Source organism: Phaseolus vulgaris, chromosome 9 (assembly GCF_000499845.2).
Source record: "Phaseolus vulgaris cultivar G19833 chromosome 9, P. vulgaris v2.0, whole genome shotgun sequence".
Classification (NCBI taxonomy): Eukaryota; Viridiplantae; Streptophyta; class Magnoliopsida; order Fabales; family Fabaceae; genus Phaseolus; species Phaseolus vulgaris.
The window spans coordinates 35,490,382-35,505,614 of NC_023751.2; the positions used below are offsets into that span (position 1 = coordinate 35,490,382).

At 27.8% G+C, this 15,233-nt stretch overlaps 1 protein-coding gene across 2 annotated transcripts; it reads right to left on the minus strand.

The window, feature by feature from the left end:
• Nucleotides 1–249: 249 nt before the first annotated feature.
• Nucleotides 250–3,473, minus strand: LOC137821507 (uncharacterized). 2 transcript variants are annotated; one of them, XM_068626129.1, is made up of 2 exons: nt 2,643–3,473; nt 250–1,762 (listed from the first exon to the last, which is right to left on the minus strand). In XM_068626129.1, the coding sequence occupies exon 1, from the start codon at nt 3,176–3,178 to the stop codon at nt 2,666–2,668; it is 513 nt and encodes a 170-aa protein (XP_068482230.1). In that variant the 5' UTR covers nt 3,179–3,473; the 3' UTR covers nt 250–1,762; nt 2,643–2,665. The 2 variants fall into 2 exon arrangements, with proteins under 2 accessions (XP_068482230.1, XP_068482231.1); XM_068626130.1 differs by having other exon boundaries at nt 294–2,158.
• Nucleotides 3,474–15,233: the final 11,760 nt, after the last annotated feature.

Consider the following 15,233-nt stretch of genomic DNA (forward strand, 5'->3'; position numbering starts at 1 on the left):
GATTTTCAGTAATGGGAAGTCATATTTTGACACATACCAATAAAAAAACCATTTAATACTTCAATATATTAATATTTTAAGTATATTATTAATTTTTTTAATTTAAATATTAAAATATAATACTAGATTACTAAAAATTAGTTGTAAAGTGAGTTTTTCTTTAAACATCATACATGACAACTCACTTTTTTTCTATATTAATTCCTATAACTCCAATACTATTATTTTAATTATTTTTCACATATTATATTTTTTTATTAAAACTCTCACATAAAAAATTATATACAACTACAAATATTTCTTGAAGTATAATTTATTTTTAAAGAATAACATGTGTATGAAATTTTTCTATCCATCCCAAACAATAGATACTCCTAGATGAATCATGTTTCATTTTTTTCAACACTTCTTGTAGGTTCATCCAAGAGAACAGTTCTTGCTTTCTCAGAAAGAGGGTAAGTTTTTAAGCAGATTTTTCTTGTAGCATGGAGCATATCTACCACACCCTGCAATTTTTGGAGTTGCCCCCTGCAATCTCACTCTTGGAGAGACACATCATGTTTCCAAAGGAAATGATAATGTCCTACTTGAGCAGCACATGCTTTTGCATTTTGTTACAAGCTCAATGTGGTCACAAAATTATCACATTTCATCAATATTCTCATAATCTTTAAGCTTAAGCCTCTAATGTCTTGTGTTATGACACATCATGGATAGATATTTTTCAGTGAGTATTGTTCTGTATTTACTTGTTTGCAGGCTTCACACTACCCTCCTGTGTCTGATACAAACTATTTGGTTCCAGTATCCGTTCCAAAGTTCAATGCTATTATTCTTTGGCATGACAAATGTTGTGGTACAAAATAAAGTTAGACTAGATAGATTAAGAAGTATTTAATGAGTATAACTTTTGGTCTAAAATATTTTTACTTTACCAAGTTGTAGTGCCTATCTGAAAGTAAGATTTTAGTTGGCAAACAAAAATTAATCATTTGTGAAATTGTGATGATGCAATGTTCCTTATCTCATAACATACTGCATCACTAAGGGAGACAGACAAAGCAGAGGTAAGAGTGATGAATGATGCAAAAGAAGTAATTTCAGGGCTTTAGGCTCATACTGTGAAGGAGGCAGAGTTTATATATATATATATATATATATATATGTGTGTGTGTGTGTGTGCGCGCGCGCGCAGTGGTAATGTATATAGTTGCATGTTTCATCTGATAAAAACAAGAATGAATGTTAATTATCAGATCTTTATTATGACTCTTAAAAAGACCCTGTATGTATGTTTGTATGTATTCTTCTCATTCTCATGTAAAGAAGGTATTTTCACTGTATGTACCCTATATATAGAGACACTCAAAAGTATCAAAATTTTAATGATTACACTACTGAAAGTGCACACTGTAAATTCTTACAAAAATCCAAGCACCTTAAAGGAAATGTTATTGTAGACCAATCAAACCAACTTTTGTTTCCCTTCACACAGATTTTGATTGCTCTAGTTCCAATTAAAATATAAAGAGTTCAAAAATGAAAAGTAGTAAGGGAAATCATGATGTTTTATTTTCATGTGTATGAGCTCAATAACAAAGCATAATATGCATGAGTTGGAGTATGTTTTTGAGTTTAATCAAAGATTTTGTTGTGTATATTTAATGAGTGTGTGGTCAACTGATTCGGTTGAAGTTCTCACCTCGATTAGAAATAAGATCAATTCAAAGCATGGAAGCAAGTGCAAATTTCATCTTACAACCTGTTTTGTAAGATTGAATTAGACAACTGTTTTGTAAGATTGAATTAGAGTTAAAATTCACTTCTTAAGAAAACAAATCCTATATTAAGTGAATTGAACCAAGCCATCCTAAGCAAAGACTGGGAAAAGCAAGAGAAACAAAGAAAGCTGTGGAGGAAGACACAAAGGGAGAGAAAAAGAAGGAGAAACTTGTGTTCCTAAACATTCTGTTCTGTCTCAATGCAAAGAAGTGGTCTGGGACTGTTACCTATTCAAAAGTGGGTCCCTTCATCTCCTTGTAACCTGATGTTTTGTTTATATTAGCCACTAGTCCCACTACTACATTATTAGTACTATTTTATAAAAGTAGCCATGTGAGAGTTTTAGGCAAAGTCATCATTAGCTTGGCCAACCTTCCTGAAAACAATAACAAAGAAAAGTCTATCTGATATTATACACACCTTATTGGATTGGTGCTCAGAAGGAAGAAATTATGTCTATGATACAAGTTTCGACCTCACTCAACAAATTTTTTTAGTTTAGGCCTTTTTCTTTCCCTTCAATTGGACAACCAAATTATTGTATCAGTTGCTAAAAAAGTCATAAATTGTTTGTGTTGTATCTAATATGCAATCCACTACCAGAGATTTCTCTTCATCTGACTGCTCCATTAATTTTAATTGCAAGACACATTTTCAGTAATCAAAGATTGTTCATGAAATCCACAGACTGAAATATCAAGTGCTTAATCATTTGGATCATGCATTGAGGAACATTCATAAATACAAAGAAGAATTATGCACAAGAAATTTTCAAGTGTAACATGTCTCAAATTTCAATTTTTTCCCCTGCCAAAAGATAACCAAACCACCTAACATGTCTTCTTCCTTCCTAGTTTTACCTCAATTCAAGGTCTTTCAAACATCAACAATGTTCTTGCAAATCTGATTCACTTCTCCGGTTGAAAGACCTCTCTCTGATGGTGTCCAAGATAGGTTTCCAAGGCTGAACTCGACTAGGACTTTTCTCAACCACACCAAGCCTTCCAGGGCTCCTTGAAGGTGAACTCCAAGAATTGCTCAAACCATGTTGGCTTGAGAAAGGACCCTCTTTGAGTGAGGACCCTTTGCAAGTTTTGGCTATGGAAGTGAGCCTCTTTGCAAGGGAAGCCAAGTCCACAGGAGAAACATCAGCTTGAAGAATTGAGTATGGTAGCATGAAGTACACATTCCCTGGTTGAAGTTGAGTGTCACCATTCAATGGTTTTGAGCAAGGGGAAAGAAGCTGAACTGAGGTACAAACAAAGTGCTTTGGAAAGGTATCAGTGAGTTGGCTCACTGAAATTGGCTGGTTGAAATCCTCCACATAGCCACTCAGATGAACCAAACGGACATTGTTGGTTGTGGAGGATGGTTTAGAAGAAAAGCAGGCTCCCATATGTGACTCTTTCCTGATAGATGATGATGCAGAATGAAAGGGTAAAGCTAACCACCAAGTTTGTACTTATTTTAAGTATGACTATGTTAATTTAGTATATAGTATACACAACTGGGGTTTGATTATTGATGCGTGGAGGGATAATTTTCTAGTATTTTTATGCCTAAACAGATGAAATGAACAGTTATTGGTAACCTAAGCAGTGAATTTTCTGACTGATTCCTTGTGTTTATCTCCAACTTGGTTCAAGGACACAAAAGGGTGGCCATTTAATAAAAGTGATTCTGCATGGAAACACAAGGTGAAGCCTCATGTGGCCAATAAAGGCATTTATATGTGTTAGTTTGAATGAGAAAGAAACTCTTGAGTGGTGCAAACACCATAAAGTTTTTGTTTTTTCAAACACCATAATTTCTAACCCAACCGTATGAAATGGGTCATTGACCAAGTAGACCTACCTGCAAATGCTATATATCTTGAACCGTTGAAACATTCAAACTAACCCAAATTAGCGATTATAATCATGCAGTGAGAAGTAAAATCAACAATTGGAAGACTATAATGGCATAATTAGCATTGGATTTTGATCTTATTTTTGGATGGAATGGATGTCTATGTAACATAGACAGGACACTGGTACGACAAGGATACAGGATACGGACACTGAGATACCTATAATTTTTAAAATGTAGGACATGGGAATACAAATCTATATATTATATAAATTGATAATAAAGATTTAGGTGTATAACTATGTTTTAATTTTTTTTAGAAAAATATTTTTCTTCATGATTGGTTCAAAAGGATATTTGTTCCTCATTTTTATAATTATATTAAAAATTTATACCATAATTTTGAGTTTTTTTAAAATCAATGTATTTCTTCATTTTAAAATTGTGTTAAAACTGTGTTAGAATTATTAAAAATCTAATAAATATTTTTTAAATTGAACATTTCATCAATACATATCCTACGAGTGTAAGTATTCACTCGATATGTGTGTTTAATACGAACACATCATTTAAAAAACCGTGTCCGAGTCTCCATGGATGTACCTTAAACGTGAGATTAGGGTTAGAAGCATTACCAATCACACTTGTGATAGAATGTATAGGTGGGTCCCTTTTATTGAAGGGAAATATACATTCAACAGTTGAAGGTGGACTTAGAACACGAGGTCTTGACTGAAGTGTTGGAAACGCTAACTTTTTTGTTATGATTTTACAGTCCATGATTCTGACCCTTTTGGTTTCATGCTACTTAACTTGATGTTGGAGTGCTACCTTTTGTTTTATGCTATGTTCATGCTAAGATATGTTTGGTGGATAATCTTATTTTGAATGCATTTATCTTGGACTCAGTGAGACAAATTTTTAGTCTATTTTAGAAGTATGAACTTGGTGAAGTTTTTTTTTATTATTGATTTATTTTTAAAATACAATCATTTTTTAAAAATTGTTCTAAAGTACATGGGAGGGTTTCATTGCAAATTATAAATTTTGTAATAATCCCAGTGCAATTTTGTAATAAATTTAGGGTTTAGGATTTATATACAATTTGAAGTCCTAAAATAAGTTATACAACCAATTAATATGAGTTGTAGTCGCAAAATATGCTACAAATTCAGTTCCTGGTAGATGCAATAACAATTGATTATTTTGTATTTTTCTAAAATATTTTTCATTTGACAAAAAGAAATCCAGAATTAAGAGTGAATCTTCTTATATTTGCTCATTAGGTTGAAATTTGCACCCACTTATATACAATGAAAGACTCTAATCTCTAGTCGATGTGGGATACGTCAAGAGTGACAACTCGTGCGTGAGACTATATATTATGGATGGTGGCCTGATAAATTCGACAAACACTCGTTAGGATAGGCTCGAAATGACTCTGATACCATATTACAAAGTGGAGTTTAAACCTAACTCAACCCCATAAAACCGACTTATATACCATGAAAGGCTCTAATCTCTAGTCTCCAACAATATGATCCTTCATTATTGTCTTATAAGTATCTCAAAATTTTCTTTACAACTTTTTTCATTATTGGATTACTTTGATATCTTTCTAACTAGTAGCAAATTTTATGTCTAGTTTCTTACAAATTTGAACATATATAATACTCCCAAACAATAGATGTATACGAAAAAACAAATTACTTGCTTTTGTTCCTAATCATTTTTAATACATTAAGGGAGACTAAATTTATCTCCTTTCTGGATTGAAATGGGTGATGTTGAATATTTTTTTATCTTGAACTTCTTTACTACTTTATTAAAATATGTTTTATGAAGAAGATCAATATCATTAATTGCAAATAAGATATTATAAACATACAGAACCATAAATATAAATTTACTCTCACTAACCTTTAGATATATTACAATCAACAATATTTTTATTAAATCCAAAAAAAATAGTGATATCAATAAATTTCAAATACCATTAGAAATAAAGTTGTTTATACATTAATTTCTTGAATTTGCATACCGTTCGATCATTTTCTTCAACTTAAAACCTTGTTAGTTCATCCAACACTTTCCTCTAAATCTCAATCTTGAAAAACATGTTTCACATTTATATGATGTAGCTCCAAGTCATAATAAACTACCAATTCCATAATAATATTGAAATATTCCTTTCATGATATTAATAAAAATCTTTATAATCAATGTGAAACATGAAAAACACAATAAAGAAGATTAATGGTGTTTTTAATGGACATTTCAAATCTTTTGAAAATTGAAATTAAATGTGTATTCTTTCATTTTGAGAAAGGGAGAACTATTAGACCCATATGATAAAAAAAATTAAAAGATTGTAGTTTTGAGAAGTTGTTATTTTTCTGAACACAAAAACCAATTCAAGTTAATATTAATATATATATATATATAATAAAAAAACACAAGTATTTTTATATTGAAATTTGATTTTATCTATGGCAACTTGAGATTATATCTAGTTTTTAACAAACAAATCAAATTTCACAAGAACCAAATCTCAAAGCTTATAGTCTGAAAACTTCTAAAATTATTATTTTTGTTTATTAATATATTATTTAATTATTAGTATGTGATAAACCTAAATATTAATATCTATATGAATAATTAATTAATTGAGATACTAATAACTAATCATAATTATTTTACTTTTAAATTAAATATATATATTTACATTTTTATACCCATAAAAACTACATATTATGAAAAAGTGAATTCGGTCTCAAACATTAAATGCATATATAACAACTTTGATTAAATAGCAGAGAAAAGTGTCTGAATTGGAAGGTACAAAGTGTCTTCTAATCAACTTATTTCACCAATCATAAGCACTTCTGCTGCAACACCACACATGCTTTCGAATGCGACATCATGCTTATATTTAAACACTTTTTTTTCTTTCTTCAAATGCAAAAAATATATAATAATAGAATAAATTTTAAAAATAAAAAATAATTAATTATTATGTTATTTAAATTATATATTATTTTAGAAATTAAAATAATTATTAATATTTAAAATAATTTTTATTAATAATAAAAATTTTAAATAATTTTTAAATTGATATTTCATAAGCTTTAATTAGTATATAAAATATTGATAGTTAATTACATAATAATTTAAAAACTATTTTATAAAATTTATTAATAGTAGAAACTATTTTAAATATTAATAATTTTTTTAATATTTAAAATAATATCTAATTTAGTTTATATATTAATTATTTTTTTTTATTTTTAAAATTAATTCATGAATTTTATGTATAACCCTTATCATTGTAACTCATATTACTAAGCTCTATATTCAATTTAAAATTTAATTTTGTTTGTATAATTTTTTTATAGATTAAACATACTCGAGAAAATCATTAAATAGTAATTAAATTATATTAACTAAATTATATACTAATTTAGAGACTAAAAAATTTATTCATATCTAAAGTGGTTATAGTTACAAAATAGTATCTAAATTAGCTACTTAAATTTTAGAGACTAATATTTTAGATTCTAAATTAGTCTCTAAAAGATTAATAGAGACTAATTTAGAATATAAAATAATAAATAGCTAAAATATTGGTAATTAAATGGTTAGATACTAATTTAGAAACTATTTTATAAATTTTTATTAGTAATAGAAACTACATTAGATACTAATAGTTTTTTAAGTTTATAAAATAATCTCTAATTTATTTAAAGAATAACTAATTATTTTAAATTCTAAAATTAGTTTTTATTTAATAATTCTTTTTAGTGTTGTTATTGTTGTATAAATAGATACTAAACAATTTTAATGTATATGTGCAATACTCGACTCTAACTTTTAGGTTTTAAATTGAATTTTAAAGTGACACATATTTTAAAATTAAAAATAATAATACTTTTGATAAAAAAATTGTTTCGCTAAAATCAATCGAGAGATATCACCCGAAATTACATATTTTCTTAGTTATGTTTTTCATAAAATTATTCTTTGTTGAAGTAAAAAAAAAAAATCAATTAAAAATTTACTAGAGTAGAATACCACATTGTTGTTATTTGAATTCTTTAACCCGATAAATAATCAAAGTCTATAGTAAAAATATAATATTACTTATTTGTATTATATTATTTGTTTTTATTTATTTATTGGCACAATTTGAATTCATTTCTTATGTAAAATAAAAATAAAATAATGTACGGTTGTCCTTTTGCTTTTGACATATCTTTGCTTCTAAGTATCTTTCCATGTGATTTAAATTTCTTAAATTATTTTATACAATAAAGTTTCCAATTTGTTTAGATTAATAAAAAGTTGGAAATATTATTTTATAATATTCGATTTCTTATTTAAAAAATAGGAAATATTAAAAAAAAATCTTAATTTTCTCTACTTATATGTATCATAGAATTATTCTTGTGTGAGGTGAAAATATATTTTTTTTTAAGTTAAGAATAAAGTTTGATGCTATAAAAATATTACGATTTATTTTTTCATTAAACAATGTCATAATATCCATCTTAACTATTTTAATATAGTTATATAATTGTTTTAATATTTTTTTATAATATAGAATTGCAATTCAATAGTGAATTATTATAAAATAGAAGATGTATGAACAAAAGAAAATAAAGATGAACAAAAAAAAAAGTCTGAATATATAAGTTGTACACTCATTCTAGGTCTAGCGAAAGAAAGAAATAATCAATCAATAAATACTAGAATCATAACAGACAAAGACAAAATAAAGGTTATTCATCCTATAAAGAGAAACAACTAATAATTAAAAAATACACAATTAATATTAGGATAATTCTATAACTACTATTTAAAGATTGAGGACTTAAAACTTTGGTATAAATGTCAGTTGTTCTATGGTGGAAATGGGAAGTAAATGGATGAGACCCTTCTTTAACTTTTCCCTAACAACGTGGCAATCTATTTCTATATGTGTGTTTTGTACACACTGGATTTGCTGCAATGTATCTTATTGATTCATTGTCACAGTATAAAAGAGATGGTTGCTCAAAAGAAAGTTTGAAATCTTGAAGAAGATAAGTTAACCATTGAATTTCACATGTAACAGTGGTCATTGCCCTGTATTCAACTTAGAACTCTTTGATATCGTGCTTTGCTGCTTCTTTGATTTGCAGAATATGAGATAATTCCCAAGATACACACTAAAAGCAGTCACTGATTGTCTTGAATCACTGCAGGTATCTCAATCACTATCACAAAAGGCTTTTAGCTGAGTAGAAGTGTTGGAAGAGAAAAATAAACCAAGACTTAAAGCTCCTTTAATATATATGAGAATTCTAATCGTTGTAGTATAGTGAGCAATTGTAGGCTTAGCAAGAAACTGAGAAAGTTGTTGCACAGAAAATGTTATGTCAGGTCGGGGTGAGATACATAAGTCTTCTAATCCATCTTCTGTAAGCTTGAATATCTATGAAAGGAATACCTCCAGTAGAAGAAAAATTTTAATGATTATCAATAGGAGTGGGTGTTGGTTTGCAAGCTAAAAGACCTGCATCTGTTAACAATTCCAATGCATATTTTCTTTGATTCACCATTATTTCTTCTTTACTTCTTGCTACTTCTAGACCAAGAAAATATCTTAAACCCCCCAGATCCTTAATCTTGAATATCAAATTCAAGGCTTGTTTAATTCAAGCAATCTCTTCTTTATCATTTCCTGCCAATATTATTTCATCCACATACACTAGTAATGTTGTAAAAGATCCTTCAGAAGAATTAATGAACAGGGAATGATCATTCGTAGATTGAGTATATCCCATAGAAAGCAAAAAGGATGACAGTTTGGCAAACCAATCTCTGTCGGCTTGCTTAAGGCCATATAAAGCCTCTTTTAGTTTACAAACTTTTCCAGGTGGAATAGAAGTCAATCGAGGAGCAACCATGTATACATCTTCTTTCAAGTCTCTATGTAAAAAGACATTATTTATGTCTAATTGTTTCAATTCCCAATTATATATAAAAGATAGAGAAAGAAGCAACCTTATGGTGGTCATCTTTGTTATTGGAGAGAAAGTATCAAGGTAGTCAATGCCTTCGGTTTGTGTGTATCCTTTTGCCACTAACCTTGCTTTATACCTTTCAATTGTCCCATCAACCTTATATTTTATTTTGAATACCCATTTTCAACCTATGACAACCTATGTAGCACAGATACAGATACGGACACTGATACGGACACGGAGATACGTAAAATCTCTAAAATGTAGGATACGGGGACACCGATCTATATATTATATAATTATGAATTATATAAATTGACAATAAATATTTATGTGCATAAGTATGTTTCAGATATTTTTGGGAGCAGGAAGATGTTTTTCATGACTGGTTCAAAAGAATTTGTTTCTTATTTCTATAATCATAATAAAAATTTGTACAATAAATTTGAGTTTTTAGAAAATTATTGTATTTATCTTTTTTAAAATTGTGTTAAAACCATACAAGAATTTTCAGAAATCCAACAAATATTTTTTGAATTGAACATTTCACCGATAAGTGTCCTACAAGTGTCGACATCGATACGTGTGTCTAACACGGATACGCCATTTAAGAGAAGTGTCTGAGCCTCATGGCAGCTTTGTCCTTAGGCAAAAGAGCAGTCTCCTAAGTTTGATTTGACTCTAAAGCAGATATCTCACATTGTATAGTTTTTCTCCAACAGTCATGTTTCACAGCTTCAGAATAAGTGTTTGGCTCAACATGTGAAGAAAGAGACATAACAAAAGACTTGTAAGAATGTGATAATTTGTTATAAGACAAAACAGAATTCAAAGGATATTTAACTCTTGAAGATGTATTGGAAACATTAAGATTACAATGATAATCCTTTAAATACTCATGTGGTCTTTTTTATTTTTGTACTCATTCGAATAGATGGATCTAATTCAAAAAAATTTGTTCTATTTCATGATCTTCATTGAGGTTTTGGTCTATATGGGAACAAGCGTCTTCTGAAACCTTAATGTGTGACTCACAGTTATTACCACAAGGTACAAGAATGACTTGTGATGGCTGACTCAAGACAGGTTGATCTTCAACAAACCAAATTTGATCATAAATGTTAGGACAGTTAGTTTTATTGCTAACATCTTGAACCCTTTGATATGGAAAAACATGTTCATAAAAGACAACGTCTTTAGACACAAAAATTTCTGCTGATTGAATATTCAATAAAATATATCCTTTTGTCCCTTTTTTAAAACCAATAAAAACACATTTTTGATGCCCTTTGATCAAATTTTCTTCTATTTGTTGACAAAGTGTTAGCATAACATAAAGAACCAAACACCTTTAATCCATTAAAATTTACATCAGTTTTGTAAAGCATTTCATGAGGAGAAGTATAGTTTAAAACAGGTGTGGGAAGCATGTTTATAATATACGCAACATGTATCACAGAATATGACCAATAAATTTTGGGTAAATGAGATTGTATCATAAGAGCTCTTGCTACATCTAATAAATGACCATGTTTCCTTTCAACTATACTATTTTGTTGTGGAGTATTGACACATGATGTTTGATGTACTATTCTTTTATTGACAAAAAAATTAGTCATGAAAAATTCAGTCACATTATCACTTCTTATTATTTTTATTGTTGTCTAATTGTGTTTGAACAAAAACAACAAAAATTTTCAAAGCCTTGACAACTTCAGATTTGTGTTTTAAAAGAAAAATCCATGTGTACCTCGAATAGTCATCAACCATGGTCAAGAAATATTTATGACCATGAATTGATGGTATTAAGTATGGTCCCCAAATATCTACATCAATCAAATCAAAACATTTTTTTTGATTTAGATGTACTAATAGGAAATGAAAGTCTTTTTTGCTTTCCAAAATGACAAACATCACAAACAAAATATTTGTTATATTTAACAAAAGGAAATTTATTCTTGATAACATCAATACATTTATTTGAAATATGACCTAATCGAAATTGCCAAACATTAACAGTATTGACGGGGTGTGTAGATTTGTTCACTAGCACTAACATTAACAATATTGACGGGGTGTGTAGATTTGATGGGTTTGATTTGAAGTTTTTGGTAAGAAGGGATCTTGAGTATATAAAGTCTATCTTGCATCTTAGCGGACCCAATCATCTCCAACGATATCTTGTCCTGAATGTGACATCAATTAGAGTCAAAGGTAAGAACACAAGATAGTTTATCAATCAATTTTGCTACTGAAAGAAGATTAAAATTGAAGCAAGGAATGTACAAAACATTGTCTATGACATGATTTTGATTGAGAAAAACACTTCCAGAATAATTGACAATGACTTGATTTCCATTTGGTAATTTGACATAAATAGGACTAATTTGATGATATGAAGTGAAATAAGTTAAGGATGAACAAATGTGATCGGTAGCACCACTATCAATAATCCAAGAACTGAAGGAAGAAATAAAATTATTACCAGTTTGATTGGAATGAATAACAAAGACTTGATTAGAAACATTGTCACTGGATTTGGTATGTTGTAAAAGAGCTAACAATGTTTGATACTGCTCAGGAGTAAAATCAAGTTGTTGAGACTCCTCCACTTCTGACTTTGAACCTTCATGATTCTGCTCATTATTATAAAAATCTGTATTCTGAAAAACTGCATTAGTATGACTCTGATCATGATTCTGATTTTTAAACTTGAAATGAGGTGGAAAGACATGCTTTTTATAGCATGTATCAATGTTATGCCTTGTCTTTTCACAATGACTGCAAATTTTGGGATTATATCCTCTTCCATAGCTTCCTCTTCCGTATCCAGCACCTCTGCCATAGGTTGTAGCATTGTTTTTATAACCTCCTTTGCTAGTAGCAATCATTGTCTTGGAATGATCACCAAAAATTTGCCTCTCGTGTTGTGTAACAAGAGAGTAAACTCTATTCAAGGATGGCAAAGGATCCATCAATAGAATTTGAGTTCTCACAATCGAATAATTATCATTTAACCCCTTAGAAATTTGATAATTTGGTCTTGTGCTTTATATTTAGAAACATTCACAAGAGCATTGCAAGTGCCTTTAGAGGCACATGAACAAGTAGATAGTGGGCGAAAAAGATCAAGCTCATCCCAAAGAATTTTTAATTGAGTGAAATAGTTTGTAACAGTCAACTCACCTTGTTCAAAAGAAGAAATCATCTCCTGGATATCAGAAATACGAATCATGTCTCCTTGTGAGAATCAAAACAAATAGTCTGAATATATACAAGTTGTACATTCATCCTAGGTCTAGCCAAATAAAGAAATAATCAATCAATAAATACTAGAATCATAACAGACAAAGACAAAATATAAAGGTTATTTACCTCTCTTTAAAGAGAAACAACTATAATTAGAAAATACTCCATTAATATTAGGATCTTTCTATAACTCTGGTATTCATCTCCTTTAATATTAATAAAATTCACTTTTTGTAAATCATTGATATAATAATTGATAAAAATAATTTTATTTGTGCTCATGTCTTCATACATAACATCTTTGATCACTACAAAAAAAAAATCATTAAATAGAAATCAATTTTAGAGACTAAATATAATTAGTTATTATACTGACTAAATTAAATATTATTGTAGAGACTAAAAACATAATTAGTTTCTAAATTAGTTTTTATTATTGATAAATAGTTTCTAAATTTGTAACCAATTAACTACTAGGGTTTTAACTATTAATTATTTATATTCTAAATTTGATAGCTAATTAAATACCAATTTAAAAATTATTTATCAATAATAGAAACTAATTTAGAAACCAATAATGTTTTAGTCTTTAAAATAACATCTAATTCATTCAATATAACAACTAATTATTTTTATCTCTAAAATTAAATTTTATTTAATGATTTTTTTTAGTGAATATTATTTTATATTATTATGAAATTCAACAGTAAAAAAATTCAAATACTTTTAATTCAATAGAATAATTAGAAAAAGAAAACAAACTTTACCATTTGGATCAGTAGGCATTGGTGAATAATTTAATAATTTCCACAAACTTAAAAATCATTATAAAATTAAAAAAAAAATGATTTTCAAACTCTAATTTGTAATAAGTTATTTCCTTCATTTTCATTATATTATAAATACTCTATCCGGAAGTTTGACCGATTTAAGATTTGTTTATTTTTAAGTTTGAAAGAATTGATTTTGAAAAAAGTGATTTTCTTTTTGTATTATGATAAGATACTTTTAGTGGCAGTTGAGAACTTTTGTTTAGTTACCTTAGTGAAATTGTTTTTATAAAGTGCAAATAAGACAAATTTTGAAATTAATCTATTCTTCTCATCAATAAAAAAAAAAAACAAAATTCAACTACTCTGAACATGACTTTGGTGTAAACAAAACCAATTTTCAACATCCAAATTATTTTCCAAATGCAACCGTAAGCAAGATAGGGATTAATTTAATTAGTCCATAAAGTGACACAATGTTATCAAGAAAAAACCAATGCAAAAAAAAATTGTAGGTTTAAACTTTCTTGTACAAAAATAATATAAATGTCACAAGTTTGATGGACACAAATTATTTTATTTTATTAAAAAAAATCAGTGAAGGAAATAGAAATAGTTAATGTGTAAAACACAATATTAATGCTTAGAATTAATAATAACTCTTGAAGTTATAAAAAATGAAAACTTAAAGTGTAATATTAAAATAAACTTGTCTACATAAATAATAAAGATAATTTTCATTTAAACAGTCATGGTTGAAAAGTTTATGAAGTTGGGAATCTTTGACATAGGAATTTGATGAGGTGAAAACTTTTTTCCTCAAATAACAATGTTTTAAATATAAAATCCTCAATCAACATTATTTCTCTTTTATTTTTCTAATTAATACTCTTTTTTTTATGAATTCTCATCATAGTAAAAAAGAGTGTTAATGGAAGAAATAAAAAGAGAAAAAATGATAGTTGAAAATTTAATATTGAAAGAGAAAAAATTTCTAAGGTGAGAAGAGTTATTGGAATTTTAATAGTACAATTTTACACTAATTTAACTCGAATGTGCATATTTGAAAAAAAAATTGAATTGAGCATCTATAGTATCTATACTACGATATACATTCAATCAGTTAGTTAAAACATCAAATGTATATTCATTAGAGATCTCATAAATAAATTGAATGCAAACAATATTTTAAATGAAATCTTTTAAATATACATATCTATTATATACACGTTCAATAAAAGAGATTATATACCAAAAAACTTTAAAATTTGAAATCACTCTATTTATTCTTGTTTTTCGAATATCTCTACTTTACATTAATATTATTACTATTAAAAGTTCTATGTGTACTCATGAAATTTGCATTCAATTCCCTCTTCAAACAAAATGTTAATATAAATAATAGGAAATTTATAATTGATTTGATTTATGAAATTAAAATTGTAGTAAAAAAAATTAGTTGTGTTTAAAATACAAAATTGAGAAAAGTTACTCTTTAAAATGAATTGTACAATAAATATTTAAAAAATACAAAAGTGATGTATTTTCAAATATACAATCTAAAATACATCTTCTCTAT

Coding starts and splice junctions, on each gene's coding strand:
- LOC137821507 (XM_068626129.1), bottom strand. CDS start 3,178: ATGGGAGCCTGCTTTTCTTCTAAACCATCCTCCACAACCAACAATGTC.